Genomic DNA, 18,458 nt, shown 5'->3' on the forward strand with positions numbered 1-18,458 from the left:
TGTAACTTGATATTATACCCAAAGGGAAGAACACACTGTATTTGATCATGTAATGTACCCCACCCCATCTTGGGGGAGAATTTTTTTTAACCACTTACCAGCCTATGAAATTTGTGATGGTGCTTTGTGTGGTATTTGTCCCCAGTCCATGAGGTTTTCTGTTATCTGTAATAAAAGTTTCTTACTTCAGCACATGTAGGATGACAGCCATTCAGTATTAATGCGCATGTGTATTTGGACCTGTGTGAGAAGTGTCACACTAATTTCATTTTGGTGATTTCAGAAAATACCTAGAATCATCGCAGGGCTGGGGATGGCTTCACATATAGTTGCTGTTGTGAATCCAGGTCGCAGTGGTTTACGTGAGTCTGCTCTGTTTTATTTGTACTGGCCTGATACTGTAGCTGATTCTCTGATATTTGAGATTCTTATGGCAGTAACTGAAGACACCATGTAGTCTGGTAGACTGTTTAGGCTAAAGTTTTAAATGAATGTGCTGTCAGCATCTTCCTCTGAAATGTTGATAACGATCCACCAGACTGAATGGCGTCACATCCCAGTAATTCTGTTTGCATGCAATAAAATGACTTTGAGACACTCGGAAACCCTGGATATAGATGGTGTGGACTAGATTAATGTAGCTGAGGACAGGGACCAGTTATGGGATCTTGTGAACACAGTAGTGAATCTTCACATTCCATAAAGGGCGATAATTTCTTGAGTAGCTGAGAGACTGTTAGCTCTTCATGAAGGCTTCCACCCAGGTGTTGACAATATATACACATTGTCACTGAGTTCTTGGTTTTGTTCTTCTGGAGTGAAACATCCATATTTCCCACACAGTAGTTTTTGCTCTGTGTCCCACGGCCAGCTTGTGGATGGAAATGTATAATGATGGCCATGTTTAGATGTGAGGACTGTGATTGATGCTGCAGTACGTGCTCTCCCTCCCGCCCCAAATTTTACATATTTTTTTTGACATTGAACTGTCCCCCTCATTGCTAGGAACTTTGTGATCTAGAGCCAATGTACTGGCCTTTTGTGCAGAGAGTCTTGGGCATAAACTTTATGCAAGGAATACCAGCACCACACCATGGTTTGAATCCATGTTTCAGCTGAGCTGTATGTTTTATCTCCTTCTGTCGTCAGGCGAAAAATACAAATCTACCATCTGGGTTCTCCCATCAGAAATGCGTATTTCTGCCTTTGCTGTAACAGGCAAACATAAGCAGGCAGCCAACTTTTACTGGCTGTGTGCTGGTTGATCACTGCATTTTTTTTCATTCTTAATACCATTACTCCTGAACCGAAATATGGCTGCCAAACCCACTGTACCGTGAGTGTTATCTATTTGTTCCTTGCAGATTCCCAAGCAGTGAAAGCCCTGTGTAGTTGCAGACAGATTAAGCGCGTGGTATATGTATCCTGCAAGGCAGACAGCCCCAACACAGTATCCAACTTCATACAGCTTTGCACCGAGGGGCAGTTCTCATTGGGTCATGTAGTGCCAGTGGATCTGTTCCCACACACACTACACACTGAGCTCATACTGGAATTCAGCAGGTGACATCATTTCTTTTGTTACACACAGTTCTTGTACAGTAATATTTGTGCCCTGGTAATAAAGTACTTGTGAATTAAGTTCTGCATCATTTTAGCTAATTAATTTTTCCTGAATCGTTTTCTACAAAAGCTCTGTAATGCTTTGGCTTTCTTTATCATGACCCAAGATTGTTTGGGTAATGAAATACAGAAAGCTTGAAATAAATAGACCACTTGAGAGACATAAGTGTAGATAGAAGGATAATAATACTGTGAAGGAAAGTGTACTACCTCCTGTAACATTCATATACTCTGTACTTTGGCCACATAGTGTGCTTTAGTGTTTTATATGATTCTCAGAATAAACACTGATTATTTCCCTAAACAGCATTAACTACTTGGTCTTTGTAATGGATACTTTCAGTGAGGTAGGAACTGAAGTTTTAAATATTTAGATTTCGCGCTTCAGCAATGCAGATTCTGAGTTATCCAGGGAACTACAAAACAAAACATGTACTCACCATACAAGTAGTCCTGCACAGCAAAGAGAACTGAAAAGCCTTTACTGTGACTAAAACCTACTGAAGCTGAGGAGCTACGCCAGATTATGCTGTCCTTGGCTGGGTGGCATACATAATTACCTGGGAATTCCCTACAACCTACATATCAATAGACCATTAATATTACCCTGGGCCTAACAATTTATGAATCTCAAAGAAGGGAACATATAACATATGCAGCTGAGGCACACATCATCAAACTCCACATATTCCAAAACTGAGGTGTTAAGAATTCTTACAAAACTTACATATTATGACCTCGTACACACACAAAAAAAATGAACTCCATGGTTTTAGTCCGCAAGCGAAGTACACTGACCAGGACCGCCACTTGTTGGCAAAGTTAGTGCCAACTTTAGTAGATAGAGGGTGTCGTGTGGTCAGGGCAACAAATCCCCACGGCCGTTAATTTTGGTGTCATAGACCAGAGCCGCTATTTCCTTGAAATAGCTCCTCAGTTATCCTCACGAGGCTGAGTGGACCCCATTCCAGACCAACTACTTCTCAGAAAGTCTGGTAGCTCTGGGAATCGAACTTGGACCTCTGGATCTGTAGCCAGGAACTCTAACCGCTAGCCCACAGAGGCAGTTGACCTCATACACACAACGGTGAAAAAAGTGTGACTGGATCACTTAAAAGTTGTGTGTGAGTAGAGGGCTGCTCATTCCATCTGGCTAATCGCTGAAGAAGTCTGGAGGATCCAGTACATAGGCATTACCTACAGACTAATGCTTTCTTGCATAAAAAGAGAGTCTGTATTATGCATTGGCAGTTAAGAAGACAATGGACAGAGTGACACACAAATACTTTATGTTTATCTTGTGAAATTCCAATTATGACTAATCAGTATACTGTGATATTTTTGATAGGCACTTCAGTCTGAATGAAGCAACAGCATGTCAAGAAAATATTGCGGGATGTGTTCTATCGTTTGCCAACTGCTCGCTGGAAGTCAGTATATGTGTACAAGGTCCTGCGACTGACAGTCTGGACACAGATTTGGGAGTTGTTCTATTTTTGGACACTGTTAGTAGCTAGGCTGTATAGCATCAAATGGTAGCATCATAGCCAGATGAACTGGAAAATATCTGGAGGGAAGTGATCATGGGCTGATGGAAGTATTATCCTGGAATTTTCTGTAGGGACTGAGGAAAACCACTAAACGTTTACTCAAGATGGTCTGTGTCCTGGCCGAGCACCTTCCGAATGTGGTAAAGTGTGTGGCTGCTAACGCCTACTCATTCAGTGCAGGTTTTCTTGGATTTACTGTCTTACAGGAAATGCTGAAATAAAAGTACTTCCCCAAGTTCCAAGCCATTGCTGCATGCTTTTGCTGCTTTTCCAATTATAAATACATTAAAATGAAATAATTTGTCAGTACATATTTCACTTCTTAGATCTGGGGTAACAGTTTGTGTCCCAGTGTAGCGAACCTTGCAATTCCACATCATCTTAGTCAAGCCGCTGTTACACAAAGGGGGATGTGTGTGGAAAAGGTGTTTAAAACACTGTTTAGTCGTTAAAAGGGAACAGAATTGGAGAACAGTATCTAATCTAAGTAGCATTGATGGTGGAATGACTGAGGGTGTTGTCCTAATTAAGGCACTGTTCCTGAAGTTTCTTAGAGGGGCTGAGAAATCCCATGAAAAACCTCAGTCCATGGACGGTATTAGAACCAAGAATCTCCTGAATACAAGCGTAGAGATGGCTACTGAATCGCAGTCTGACACATACAGCTATATACAGAGGGGTCCAAAAAAATGTACTCACTCTTTGATAGTCAATATCTTTGGAACAAAATGACATGTAGTTACACTTCTTGCGCAGAGAGAGAGAGAGAGTCATTGTATGTGCTCAAAGTGACCACCATCAGCGGCTGAAGAGCATCAATGCCGCCGAACTGCTGAGCGAACTACAGCTGTCAGTGTGTCCGGTGTGATGGCTGTACGCAACGCTTCGATGGTTTCTCGTAGTGAGTTCAGTGTAGCTGGCTTTTGGCGATAAACTTCATCCTTCAAGGTTCCCTATAGGTAGAAGTCGAGAGGTGTTGGGTCTGGAGACCGTGGTGGGTACTCAATAGCACCTCTTCGACCCATCCATCATCCAGATAGAGTGTCATCCAAGTACGCCCTGACATCTCGATGGTAGTGAGGTGGAGCACCATCTTGTTGTAGGTAAAATCTCTCATCTCCAAACAGCTCTCGAATGGCAGGGAAAAATCGATGCCTGAAGCAAATGAAGATACACCTGACCAGTTATGGTACCTTCAAAGGACAAATCAAACCGCGCGATGACAGACCACACCACACATTAACACCCGGTAGATTCGCTTCCTTGCCCACGTGAACGTGTGGATTTACAGGAGCTGTTGGTGGCTGAGTTCCAAACTCATTCTGCCAGTCATTGTACCTCTTTAATGTTTTTGTACCACTTCAATACAGCCTTGTGTTGCTCAAAGTACGTTTCAGCCATTGTTGCTGCTTTCTTCTGCTTGCAGCGCGCACGTGGCACGACACTCACATGACCTTCGCCATCTGTTGAGAAAATATTACACTACACTACCACGCAAGAATTGTAATTACATGTCATTTTGTTCCAAAGATATAGACTATCAAATAGTGACTACATTTTTTTTGACCCCCTATATATGCTGAGGAGTGGCATCACGGGTAAAGGTAAAGCCATAGCCATCCCTGTATTCAATTATGTAATTACTATCCCATGGAGGCATAGCTCCACCATTCCTAACCTTGGCACTAGATGGTCAGTAGTCAGTTTTACACCCCAGCCACTTTACCTTTTGGGATAAAGCCACTGGTACCCATTGGATGAGTCTGAACCAGTTTGGACACTACACAGAAAAGAAAAACCTCTTACCCTTGCTTGGAATTGAACCTCAGTTGTACAGCACATAGCCTAGTCACTATACTGAATGAGCTATCCCAGCTCTGTGGCATCATTGAACAATTCACTAGAAGGAAAGGGATGGCATTTGGTTATGAGTGTTATTTCCTTTCTAAAGCCTAAAGATTAGAGCTTAATTCCTTCAGGTGTTTCATGTAGGCATGAAAGTTTCATTCCAAGGGAATCTTGGGCACAATTAGGATATCAGTTTTTATTGATATTTTCCATTCATTTTAGTCATTTCAAATATCTGGCTCCTTAACACTTGTCACTTGTAACAGTTACCCATACTTTTCTGTTATGCCAGTCACCCATCGCTGTACAGCCTCTCTCTCTCTTGTCTTCCCTGAAAATGTTTTATTCAACTCACTTAGCTCATGTTTTGGCATAATGGAGTGTACAGCATTTGAATAAAGCATGGGACAAACAAATACTTGTCTAAAATTCTTTACTGGGATCCGTCGTAACACAACAATGAAACCATGTATTTGCCCGATAATGACTTTAAAAGCCGAAACATGTAGCTAAGGTGATATGGACGTAGCCCATTTCATTATTGTCTTATGACACATCCCAGTAAAGAAGTTTATACAATAAACACAACAGGTTGCAACCAATGGGAGGAAAAAAACACTTTTCTTTTATTTTTCCTTATAGCTTGATTTTTCATATTACATATATATGTGCAAGAAATTAGTTCTCAGAAACAGTAATCAGTGAACAAACGCTATGCAACCCGCTTACTCAAGTTCATGAATCCAACTCCTAAGCAGGTGACAAGAACTTTGTTTGCTCCAGTGTTTAGCTCCTCCTCTTCTTCGCTCTTCTTATGACTTTCAAGTCTGAATGTGTGACCAAAGAAGACTCTGAGATGTCGCAAGAACTGAATGGTGTATGGCGACAGTGGACCCATTATGCACTTTGAAATATCTTTTGTTGCCATAGTCATGAACAGAGCAGCAAAACTTTGAAATGTTGAGTCCACACACCCACCTCTGTAAACCTCTTCCAGAAGAAGGAAGGCAGCCTCTTTTCCAACTTCCTCTGGTACAGACGGAAGCCTCCCACAACCAGCAGGATTTGAAACAGCCTCTGCGGTGTAATACACGCCTGTTGTAGTCTCTGCCACCACGGTGATACCAAAACCTGGAGATTTTCCAGACTTGTTGCCTCGATGGTGATCTGTATAAATGTACACATCTGGAATAAACTGTAAGAAAACTCCTTTGGCTGCTTCAACAAGACGGTTGCTAATAACTGGTGAGACACGTACTGCATACACAACACCTCGAATACGTTTCACTTTCCCTTGGTCCATAAGCTGGATAGGTTTCAGTTGTCTGCGCACAGGGCACTTAAACACTACCTCTCCCCCACCTTCCGGAGCCATTCCACGCTTTGTAATTTTTAGTTCAAGGCCATCATCAACTATCAGGAACTTCTTCAAGACCGGGATGGCACCACTCAAAAAGGCATCCACCGAGGGATCGTTCTGATTATTTGTCACACCTTTCAAAGTTATATGCAGTGCTTTCTTACAAAATGGTCCCAATGCTACTAAAACTTCCAAGTAGTAACCAATGGCCTTCAGTTTGCAACAATCGTGATCTAGTGTGCCCCCATGCAGAAGTCCTGGTTGGTAATAGAGCGATGTACCTGTTTCACTCACTTCAATACGAGACCCATTTGTTATCTTGTCCAGTAAGCGTATCAAATTCACCTCAAATTCTCGCAAACCAGGTTCGTCATCCTGAGATCTAATTTCTTTTATTCTAACAGGTTTGCCGCTCAATGTGGACAACACTAGTCGCTGTCGAAGGTAATTACAGCCTTTAAGAGTAAGTGTGTTGTCTTTGGCACCAGCCATACTATTGTTCATAACATTTATACTTTATAAAGCCTATGACTACTATTACCACACCAAAATCTTGTCAGTTCACACAACTTCCAACTCGCGGAACCACCATGACCACCATGACGGTTTTGTTTGCGTATAACCGAACACAACTTTGCTCATTCTACAGTGCTACCAACAATGAATTATGAAACTGCCAAAATGTACAAATGTTTACATTTCCCTATTTCGGAATTAAAATTATCCAGCACCGTCGCATAATGCTAAAGTTATGGGAATTTATTCAAGTACATACAATAAGTAAAACTGATAAAGTGAGATATAATAACTCTGTGTCCGTGAAATATTGGATTCATATTCTCTAAACTACGTCAATATCAAAACTTTTTGCTTACACCAGCGGTGGTGGTCATGCCGTTAGATATGTATCGCTTTAAACTGAAGTTTGATCATGTGTTTTGAAATTTCAGGGTTATGTCGGCGCTTGTGGATTTAATTGCATGCAATATTATAGGTAATATGCTGGAAATTTGAAGTGCACGGTCAGTGTTGAATATTACTTTCTTGTGTATTTACAAATTCTCTAAGTACGAATAACAAATTAATTGTAAGATTTGAGGCTTTCACGGCGGTGACTATGAAGAAAGCAGTCTTTTGGGATTTGGCACCGTGTATAAGTGGTGTTAACCGACGTTTCGGAGGAACGTATCGCCTCCATCTTCTCTTCTGTTGCAGAAATCTTATATTTTCTTCTACCCTGAAGATGGAGGCGATACGTTCCTCCGAAACGTCGGTTAACACCACTTATACATGGTGCCAAATCCCAAAAGACTGCTTTCTTCAACAAATTAATTATCCGAATCGTATCCATGTCATGTGAAATTTATGCTAATTAAGTTGCCCTTTAATAGTAGAAACTAAAGGATGAGGCGACCCATTGACTGATATATATGTAATCAATCAATGCTCACATCGACCTTGATGATAGAGACAGAGAAGGTCTTCGAAACGTCGAATAACAACTGAGCTTTGATGTGAATGTCAGAAGATTTTTGAAGCACATTCATTCGCCGTGAAAGCTTGAAGTCTTATAAAGTATTTATCATTGCCAGTCTGTATAGTGCCAGTTAAGTTTTATGAACTGCTAAATCATGTCATTGATTCATTTCAGAGCGGGACAGTAATGGTGACGTGCTGTGGACCTGGTCATACCCATCTGTCACTGAGCAGCAGAAATGTCTGGTGTTGCGGAAATGTTGTCTTGATGGTGACCATGTAATAGTGCAACCATTTATTTATGGGAGAAGTGGAAAGACCTGGTACTACATCAGTTGTACTGAAGTATTTGACTCTGATAACCTCCCGAGGGCAAGTATTACTGCTCATGTCACTACTCACCAGCAAGTTAGCAGAGCAAGCAAGTTGGCTGAAGTAGTAATGCTCTGATCTGTATTCAGGAGGATCCTTCTGCTTTTGTATAATGGCATATAAATTTTGTTGTCTTTAGGTGAAGCTGTTGGGGCACGCGGTAGCGTAGTGGTTGAGGAGCTATGCTACAAGCAGGAAGGTCGTGGGTTCAAGTCCCGATGAGGTCATTGGATTTTTTTCAGTTGACCTAATCCTTCCAGCCACACTAGGCCCTGGGGTTTACTCAGCCTCTAACAGAAATGAGTACCAGGAATTAGTTAAATAATTTTCCTGGGGAGTAAAGTGCGGCCAGCGCATAAGGCCGTCAACCTTACCACCATCTTTTAGCCGACTGTCTAGACAATGTGGAGCCCTCAACGTCTCACAACCCTATGGGCCTTCATGGCCTGGTTCGGTAATTCCTTTACTTTTTTTTTTTTACTTTTAGGTGAAGCAGTTTGCACTTGTGCTGTGGAGTCGAGATCTGAACCCAGACAAGTACGAAACATTGTGTCGGATGCTGAGCAAGACTTACTGCAAGACTGGCAGTCCAGTGTCCTTGCTTCAGCTGTATCTGTCAGTTGTAACACGTGGTTCCTGCACGACTGAGGAGAATGGCACATTCCTAGTTCGAGACTTTGAGGCCCGCACAAATCACAACAATCACATGCCCAATACCAGAATAAAAGGTTAGTCCAGATTTCTGCAAGCATTGCTGTTGGAATTGTGGTTTAATACAAAACTTTGAATAAGATTTTAAGATTAAGAGTTAGATGTAGGTCCCAACAGAATTTCTGGAGGTCTAGGATTCACCTCTAAAAATTAACGAATCCCGAACAAAATTTGAAATATTTTGTATAAATTGATATGTTGTTAGTTTTATGCTTTGGTTGCTTTAATCCATGAGAAAGAACCTCTAGTGTCCAATGCATAGGAAGGTGAGTGGACACCAGTATGCATGGTTGCAACAAGAAAGTTCGTTCCCTTCCCAGGAATGAACTTGGTCATGTAGCCTACATTCAGACACTTCAGTAAGTTGCCTAGCTGTTAACAGTATTTGTCACATATCCGAGGTTGGTCATTTACTAGAGCAATGCTACAAGCCGGAAGGTCACGGGATCGAATCCCAATGAGGTGGATTTTTTCAATTTACATAATCCTTCCAGGCGCACTATGGCCCTGGGGTCGACTTGGCCTCTAACAGAAATGAGTACCAGGAATATTCTTGGAATATTTTGGGGGGTAAAGGGTAGCCAGCACATAAGGCTGACAAACTTCCTGCCATCTATGAGCTGATTGTCTAGAAAATTTGGGAACCTCAACATCTCACAACCCTATGGGCCTCCACGGCCTGTTACAGGGATATCTTTACTTACTTTTACTTTTTTACTGCCCAGACTAACATATTTGGCCAGGGTCAATATCAGTTTGTTATGTCAAGATGAAATATTCCTCTTTCAGAACCAACTTTGATCACATAGTTGTTTGCTCTGTTGCTAGACAGTGTGAGTCCTTGGATGTATGTAGGCACAGTAGCACGCTGCAAATTTCTGGTGTGCTCTGAAAAATGGCTGTGCTGTGAGGTAAGCCAGCAGGACAGTCTTTGCAATTTAATAAGCTAAAGATCACTGATGCTCATACACTCCTGTTTGTTTTAGAACTGATTAAAATGTTTGGCCTGGAGACCATCCTCATCTACACGGCTCTGCTTCTCAAGAAGAGAATTGTAGTGTATCACCACAGCTTAGAAACCTTGCTTAAGGTTGGTTCTATATGATGGGGTACCCAAAAGAAACTGAACTAATTTTTTTGTGGGCAGATCTTTTGTAGTACCACGTTTTGCCGCTATGAGCGCATAGAGCTAACATTCCTGAGTCGATAAGCCGACTACTGTTGCTTCAGAAGGTAAGGACTAGTTTCGGCAGAGTTTATAGTAACAACTGTTTTGTGTGATCGTCGTTTTTGCAATGGCTGATTTTCGTGAACAGCTTGCGGCGGTGAAATTCTGCTTTTTGCTCCAGAAAAGTGGAACAGAAACTCTTGAAATGTTAAAAACGGCGTACAAGGACGATGCTATGGGGAAAACTCAAGTGTTTGAGTGGTTTTCCCGTTTCAAAAATGGTGAAATGTCAATTGATGACAAACTTCGTTCTGGTCGTCCTTCCGTGGCCTGAACACATGAAAATGTTGAAAAAATTCGTGAAATCATCAAGGAAGATCGACGACGGACCATTGAAGAAATTGTGGAGCTGTCGGGAGTGACTTGGAGCTCAGTTCAGCGAATTTTGACAGAAGATTTGGGAATGAAAAGGGTGGCTGCGAAATTTGTGGCACGACTGCTGACTGCTGAACAAAAACAAGGTCGTGTGGAAGCATGCTGTGCTTTGAAAGAAGAGTCCCGAAATGATCAAAACTTTTTTCAAAAATTATCACCGGTGATGAAACCTGGTGCTATGTTTACGATCCTGAATCAAAGCAACAATCAAGCCAGTGGAAGACTTCAAGTTCGCCTCACCCCAAGAAAGCTCATCAGGTGAAATCAAATATGAAAAAATGCTGATTTGTTTTTTCGATGTGAGAGGAGTCGTCCATTCAGAGTTTGTTCCGCAGGGTCAGACAGTTAACCAGGCTTTCTACTTGGAAGTTTTGAAAAGATTGCGCAACAGTTTGCGGCGGAAGCGGCCAGATGTGTGGCAGTCGGGTGACTGGTTTTTCCATCATGACAATGCCCCTGCTCAATTCTTGACCAAAAATGGTATGACTCCTGTTCCTCACCCTCCATACTCACCCGACCTTGCCCCCGTGCGACTTTTTTTTTGTTTCCTCGAATGAAAAGAGACATGAAAGGAAAGCGTTTTGCTGATGTTGCTGAGGTGAAGGAAAAAACGATGGAGGCGCTGTAAAGCATCTCAAAAGATGAATTTAGACAGTGTTTTGAAAAATGGAATAAAAGACTAGACAAGTGTATTAGTGTAAGTGGAGAGTACTTTGAAGGGGATTGAAGGTTTGTGCTTAAAATTTGAATAAATAAGTTTAAAAAAAATTAAGTTCAGTTTCTTTTGGGTACCCCCTCGTATGCAAGTGTGAGAATATGTGAGAGTATGTGAGAATAGGGCATTTAAATCTACAGGTACTTCAAGGGTTGTGGCTGGATTTTAACTGGGCGTAATACTTTATATGTGTCATGCGGTAGCGTAGGTGGTTGAGGCACTATGCTACAAGCCAGAAGGTCGCAGGTTCAAGTCTTGATGAGCTCATTGTTTTTTTTTTTAATTCACCTAATCCTTCTGGCTGCACTATGGCCCTGGGGTTGACTCACCCTCCAACAGAAATATTCTTGGAATATTCCTGGGGGCAGAGGGCGGCCGGTGTGTAAGGCTGACAACCTTGCTGCCATCTGTGAGCCGATTGTCTAGAAAATGTGGGAACCTCAATGTCTCACAACCCTATGGGCCTCCAAGTTCTGTTACAGGGATACCTTTACTTTTCTTTTACTTTTAATAGTTTATATTATCCAGTACAGGTGTTTAAATCTCTTGGTACTGTGCAGTTGGTGGCTTGATTTGTTGTTTGGGAACAGGTATGTTAAATCTCTCAGTGGTACTGGGTTGACAGCTGTATTTTATCTTCAGGGTAATTGTATTAATGTCAAAGAGATGCAACACACAGCCAGCTTGACAGTGAATGCACCAGTGTGCATCCAGTTGAGGTGAATGTGGTTTTGAAGGCTTATGACAGTGGTGCAGTATCTTCATGAAAGTAACAATGACTTGAGACTCATTACAGTATGGTTAGTTCAGCAATGATAGCTTTCCATCTGCAATGACTGGACACAAAGGATAGTAAATGGTGCAGAATTGTGCAGAATGAAATGTTTATAAAAGATATATATTCTGTTTCACTTCTTTGCAGTGGATGCCAACTTATCCAGCTCTAATGTGCCACCGAGAGGCAGCAGATATTCTGTATCCCTGGATAGACTTGGTGTCTGAGGAATTACTGGATCTGAAGGTGAGTCCACCCTCAACAGCAGGTCACAAAGTATTGAAATTTCCTTGTCCTGATCCGAGAATCTGAACTGGTTACATCACACATGCAAGTCTTGGGTTTTACTGCTCTTCTCTTTCCAGAGCAACATGAGTTACGTGGCTGGTTGTCGGGACAGTGGTGTAGGGGCCCGCACGGATTTGTATGATGTTCTGGTTAACCTCCCAGCCCGAGAGATCACAGTTGCCACTCATGCTAAAGGTAACAGCATTGTTGTTATTCTATCTGAATGTGAGGAAGCACAAATATTATGTTTTTGGACATTATCCATCCTGTCTTTATCTAAAAGCACCGTCCTGTTTATTTTTCAAAACGTTTCGGAGCACCTTCATCAGACAGTGACATAAATCATTACATTGTTATTAGAAAGCTACTATGTCATATTTTCAACACGTGGGGACCAAAATTGCCATACTGAACACACTTGTGCTATCAGGTTGCTTACTCAAGGTATGATGCACCCTCAGAGATGTTTTAGACAAAGTGTACTAAGTCGTAATTTGTAACACGTAAATTTGAACTGATTTGAAATTAAAATTCATTTTATGGTTTTCTGGGCTGTGACACTGTTATATATCCTGAAGATGGAGGCAGTAATTTCCTCCAAAATGTTGATACCCATCTATCAGGCTATGTAGTATCAAAACACAAAAATTCACAGTATGAATGTTCACCATCATAAGATAAATGTGATTCTGTTACTGTGCTTAATTAAGCACCATGCCATGAAGATGTATGTTGGAGGGGATTTATAGATCCGTGTATTTCTAACCTTGCTACTACATGGAGGTTAGTGGTCAGCTTGTACCCACTGGATGGGCCCCAAAGCCAGTCTGAACAGAGTGGAGAATCAAACACAAATTCATTAGATGGTGGGCCTGTAGCCTGTCATTATACTGACTGAGCTATCCTGGCATCATATCTTCACCACTGTGAAAACTTAAAATTTCAGAATTCAGACTGATTACATTACACTTGCCCCCTAGCACTTTTGCTTGGCATACTGTCCCCATTTTTATGTATTTTTAGTCAAAATTATATTCGTGCACCATATGACCAACTGAAATAATGTTTATCCTGTGAACAGTTTTTGAGGATAGTTCAGTCAGTATAGCGACTGGCTACTGGCTGGACTGGCCAAGAGGTCGGAGTTTAAGTCCTGGTAGGGGCAAGGATTTTCTCTTCTCCATGTCGTCCAGACTGGCCCTAGGACCAACCCTGCCTCTTATCCACTGGGTACCAGAGAATATTTCCCTGGGGGTAAAGTGGCTGGGACGTGAAGCTGACCACTCACTTCCAGCTAGTGCTGAGGTCAAGAAAATGTGGATCTGTACATCCATTACTCCATACACCTTCATGGTATAGTGCCTAATTAGTTGAGCACAGGAACAACTTTACTTTACTTACAACTTTGACTTGTATTTGGTAGGTGTGCAGTTTGAATCTTGGATAGGACACTGACCCTCCTGAGCTAGGTTTCTCATGGTTTTCCTCACACTCTCCAGGACAGTACCTTAAGAAGCAGATCACAATCACATCCTTTGTCATCATTGAGGCATTCAATGCTGTAGTCTGAATTACTGATAGTACCATTCATCACACATAAATACATAAAGTAAAGTAATGTGGACCTGGGGTGTCATGTGTTCAATGGTCTTCTCTCAATGTTTCAGTCTGGCATTGAAAAATGATGTTGTATTTCAGTATGTAACTGGGTTCAACAGTTTTCATTTGTAAAAACCATAAATTATGAATTGCAGAGTGTCATATATTAAAGTAAATGGACCAGGGAGGTTAAGACTAATACATCACATTTTCTGTAGAAAGCATGACGATGACAAAGACCCATAAGGACATAGCTGTGTTCATGGTGCAGCTGTCGGAGAACGAGAGTCTCTCGGAGCAGCAGGCGGTTCGAGAGATAGCAGACAAGACGAGGGAGCTTTTGAACCAGCTCAGGTTTGTGCTTAGATGTTGTAATACCATCACAAATGTGATGGATCTCGTTCATTTTACACTGGTGGCATTGGTTTGCTCATTGCCCACCCTTCTCAATATTACTGGCCATTTTGTCCCTTGCTTACCATTCTATCCAGAAGGTGGAAGCGGCATATTCCTCTGAAACTTTGGTGAATATGTACCAGACAGCATCACACCCTAGAAACAGTGATCATGACAGTCACTGCTGTGAGAACCTCAAATTTCACTTAATTTGAGATTGTATTGTCTTTGTCTGGGTATTAAATGAATTAAAGAACTCTGTAAGTTTACTCAGAAACATAAATGAAAGAGATCACTTGGGAGGTAGTTGGTGTAGTTGAGCGGAAGATATTAAAACGTATATTAACACATTTGCTATCAGTCTTGTCAGCTGATGGAGTTAAAGTTTACAGCCTGCCAGTGTTTATACCATAGTCTTACATGCAACACCATGTCCGACAAAACTTATTAACTTTAGAAGTTCACTACATGTTTCCGCAAATATGGCCATCATCAGGTGTCAAAATCTTTTTGATGAGGAAACTGCTGTCTTGTTGTTAATATACATGCCAGTCCCTATGATGTGCTTGTGTGTTGGAGTTAGTGTGCTATGTTGTGTGTCTTGTTTAGGAACAACCATATATATTTACAACAAGACAGCAGTTTCCTCATCAAAAAGATTTTAACACCTGATGATGGCCATATTGGCCGAAACATATAGTGAAATTTGAAAGTTAACAAGTTTTGTGTGACATGGTGTTGCATGTAACACTGTAAATAAGGGATGTTAAGTGAAAAGTGGAACAGGATGCTACAATATAATATTATACCATCAGGTAATATTCTGTTTTGACTGTATATATAAATGCCATTTTCTCAAACAGATGTAACTCAGATAAAAACAAACTTTTAAACATAGCCTGTCAAAGTTCGAAGGAGTTGATGGATATAGCAGTTCTCCTTGTGCTCTTCCAGTTTTGGGTTTTCTTCAATGGAGTAAGTTCAAAATCCAGTTCTTATCAAGATTGGTGGACCAGCCAATAAAATCTGAGTACAGGGGCAGTAGGTATAATAAAGAAATAGAGTGTAAGGGTGTAAACTGGTTTCAGCCAGCTGAGGATATGATATATATACTCAAGAACACTGTTACTTTAATGTCCAAAATATTTCAATTTCTGAACAAACTGTTTGGCTGTTGTGTCCACAGGTCCCTGGCCACAGTGTCCACACCTGATGGGAAGCATGTGGTGTCCATTGAGACATTGCGGGAAAGAAACCTGCCTCCGGCACTTGATAACTTCTTGTTCAATTTGGCTGTTGCAGAGAATATGATGATGCTGTAGATTCAAACAAAAGAAAACAGCATTTTGACTATGACTGCACATTACCAAAGTTAATAGCTATGAATTGTTATATGATATATGTGATTTCAGATTATTTTATACAACATTCCAGCAGGATCTTGTCTAAGCAGTTAGTAGTTATTCAGCTGTTATAAAGTCCATTGCTATAGAATCAGTCCTAATGAACCAGGAGGTTCGTTAGCATGATGACAAGTCACCAGCAAGACCCAGTGACGTTCATATCCCTTCAAGTTATTTTTGTAAAATCGTTTGTCATCTTATCCTCGAATGTTGTCAAAGTTGGTCTCCTTTAATGAGTTATATAATGACATGTAAAAATATGTCAGACATAGTAAAGGAACTATTTCTTTTTGGACATTATTCATTGTTAGATAGAGTTAGTTGCTTTCACTCCTTTATTTGCAGGTAAAGGTGGAGATAGGGGCAGTATTTGAAGTAGCACGTGTCTTTATTCACACAATGGACACTGTCTACATAAAATATACCCATAACAATTCTAGAACATGTGACACCTTTAGAACAAAACTTCAACCCTGAGGATGGACGAAGCAAGCTGTGCCACGGTGACAGTGACCACTACAGATTATCCTTACCCAGAAGACCAGAATTTAATTTTCGTCATAATGAAAACGTGCAGGAACAGATTCTAAGATCCTCTGTCTGCACTTTATGCTATTAATTCAAAATCTCCATCAACTGGAAACCAATTTTAGATTGTAGTCTTATGCAGTGAGACTCCATGTAGTCTCGTAAATGGATATAAGCATTTCGGAGGAACACTCTGCCTCTGTTTTGGGTCAAACTGAGCAGTCGAGAGGACCATGGTCTGAACATGAACTGCCACAGAAACCTGGAAACTTTTACAAAAGCCCCTGAAATAATCAGGTGGAATCAGTACATTTTCTGTTAAGCCTTTGAAATACGAGTATGAAGTCTATTTAAATATTCTGTACCTGTTTGGGAGAAAACATTTCATCTTAAAAACAGCATGTAATGCTGTCCAGTCAGAGAAGGTAAGGTGTTCAGGGAGAAATATGACTGTGAAAGGCATATCATAATTTATCACATATTTTGTACAGCAGTTTGTTGAAGGTTTCCTGATTAGAAAGTTAAGTCTGTGATTTATGCAAGGAGTTATGAAAACTAATCATGATTTCACAACCACACTCAACTATCACTGCCCCAGAAATGTGAGACATGCCTAATCAGCTAGTCCACTATAACTTTAATTGCGGCCGAGGTCTCTGTCAGACTCTGGCGCTGTACCAAAATTATAGATTTGTATCATTATGTATACAATCTACAACAGTATTACAAAAGTTCAGCAACAGAAGTAATTTTATATGTTACTCAAAAGTCTTTGATAATTATACGCGCTGTTTATTATAGTCTGTGCCTAATAGAGAAATAAATACAGGCTATGTTGGCTAGACTGATAATTGGACAACAGACAACAGGAGAGATTGCGATTTTTTTTTTTCCGTAGGTTGAAGCGGTTGAAGTGTAGGAAGGTGGTTGCAGAGTTGCAGAGGGTATAGTGGTGCTGAGGTTTGTTGTAACGGCAATAATTGTGTAACAGACGTGAGCGTAGTGACATGAATGTATTATCAGTTCTTGTGCCAACAGGTGGGGAATGTGAATAAGTTCTGAAAGATACAGTTGTTAGTACTTCCCGGAATAACTGATTTATCTAGTGTTACTTGTGTTGGGAGCCCTTTGTCGGAACAACATTAAAGCATGAATAATTCGCAGGCAAGTATATTGTTTTATAAACAGCAGGGCCTTGAGTTGATTACATATAGCCAAAATTACAGTAAGCCCTTGTTATAACGGATTTCGGATATCTTGAACAAAATCTGGCGTTGTATAATTGTGAATAATAAGAAGTCTTGAGGCACTTAAGAAGGTTTTTTAAGTGGTAAAATATTTTTTAAAAAGAAAACACCGTGAAAACATTTATGTAATCATATGCTATGTTTTTATGTTTTTTGTGTATATTGGCCATGTATCCTATGGTGTAGTTTTTCACATACCTCTTCATTCGTCTATAACGGACACCGAGCCCCCTCATTAGTCCGTTATTACGAGGGTTTACTATGAACAGGGCGAATGGCCATTAAGTCATAGATGAAGTGATTACATATATGAAAGCTGTGGCTTTAAATATTTCAATAGATATTAGTCTATTTGTGTTTCATTTGATAGCTTACATTCTTCAGGTTATGTAGTGTCACATTGTAGAATGACTAGTGAATTTGGAAAGATGTGGAAGGAAGCAGTCGTTTTCATAATTTGAGGTACATTCCCAGCATTTAGCTGGAAGGATGGAGGCAGGATAGCTTGTCAAAGGGCTGAGATTTGAAGCTGGAGTCTGCCGAACATGTAACAGTTCATTAATAATCGTCATTACTGCCCTATATAATTTTTTTTTTTAATTTTCAGCAAGTTCCGGCAAGTTCAGTTCAGGAATACTCAATTCGTGTTCCAAAGTAAGTTCTTGGTAATTGTTTTGGTACTTCAGAAACGGGTTTGTTGGTGTGTTGAATATTCATGGCATACAGCCTTAGCAGAACTGTATATATCTACTGTGATGGTTGGTGTAATGTTTCATCTAGCTGCATTTACTGTTAGGAACATTTTTTAGGCAATTAGTTTGTGAATCAAGTGTCTGCTGTTATTAAATTAGTTTTCAATTAATTTTTTTGTATGTAAGTTTTGAGGTTTTTACGGCGATGACTATGAAGAAAGTTGTCTTCTGGGATCTGGCGCCGTGTATTCTTTGTTTCAGCTGAAACAAAG

At 40.7% G+C, this 18,458-nt stretch overlaps 4 protein-coding genes across 8 annotated transcripts in view; 3 read left to right on the top strand and 1 right to left on the bottom strand.

The window, feature by feature from the left end:
- The window catches only part of LOC111871607 (tRNA (uracil(54)-C(5))-methyltransferase homolog), a 52,280-nt gene extending 50,639 nt beyond the window's left edge, over window positions 1–1,641 (top strand). For both annotated transcript variants that reach the window (XM_023864828.2, XM_023864827.2), the window contains exons 7-8: window positions 284–362; window positions 1,365–1,641. In XM_023864828.2, the coding sequence (XP_023720596.1) occupies window positions 284–362; window positions 1,365–1,567 (282 nt within the window). In that variant the 3' untranslated portion in view covers window positions 1,568–1,641. The remainder of the gene's footprint in view (window positions 1–283; window positions 363–1,364) is intronic.
- A 3,982-nt stretch (window positions 1,642–5,623) lies between these two features.
- Window positions 5,624–7,007, bottom strand: LOC111871593 (RNA 3'-terminal phosphate cyclase-like protein). The gene has a single exon (XM_023864805.2). It carries the CDS (start codon window positions 6,883–6,885, stop codon window positions 5,734–5,736), a length of 1,152 nt encoding a protein of 383 aa, XP_023720573.1. The 5' UTR covers window positions 6,886–7,007; the 3' UTR covers window positions 5,624–5,733.
- Window positions 7,008–7,156: 149 nt separating this feature from the next.
- Window positions 7,157–16,014, top strand: LOC111871592 (putative DENN domain-containing protein 10 B). 2 transcript variants are annotated; one of them, XM_023864803.2, is made up of 9 exons: window positions 7,157–7,175; window positions 7,332–7,375; window positions 8,033–8,229; window positions 8,717–8,957; window positions 9,927–10,030; window positions 12,181–12,279; window positions 12,399–12,516; window positions 14,139–14,274; window positions 15,503–16,014. In XM_023864803.2, exons 2-9 carry the CDS (start codon window positions 7,336–7,338, stop codon window positions 15,636–15,638), a joined length of 1,071 nt encoding a protein of 356 aa, XP_023720571.1. In that variant the 5' UTR covers window positions 7,157–7,175; window positions 7,332–7,335; the 3' UTR covers window positions 15,639–16,014. The 2 variants fall into 2 exon arrangements, with proteins under 2 accessions (XP_023720571.1, XP_023720570.1); XM_023864802.2 differs by lacking the exon at window positions 7,157–7,175 and having other exon boundaries at window positions 7,186–7,375.
- A 1,101-nt stretch (window positions 16,015–17,115) lies between these two features.
- The window catches only part of LOC111871603 (general transcription factor IIF subunit 1), a 19,351-nt gene continuing 18,008 nt past the window's right edge, over window positions 17,116–18,458 (top strand). Inside the window, exons 1-3 of one of the 3 annotated variants that reach the window (XM_023864824.2) lie at window positions 17,116–17,207; window positions 17,286–17,411; window positions 18,102–18,148. In XM_023864824.2, the coding sequence (XP_023720592.1) occupies window positions 17,397–17,411; window positions 18,102–18,148 (62 nt within the window). In that variant the 5' untranslated portion in view covers window positions 17,116–17,207; window positions 17,286–17,396. Of the gene's footprint in view, window positions 17,412–18,101; window positions 18,149–18,458 lie in introns of all 3 variants that reach the window. The other 2 variants (XM_023864823.2, XM_033754312.1) reach the window with 2 other exon arrangements.

This window comes from Cryptotermes secundus, unplaced genomic scaffold, assembly GCF_002891405.2.
Source record: "Cryptotermes secundus unplaced genomic scaffold, Csec_1.0 scaffold1876, whole genome shotgun sequence".
NCBI lineage: Eukaryota > Metazoa > Arthropoda > Insecta > Blattodea > Kalotermitidae > Cryptotermes > Cryptotermes secundus.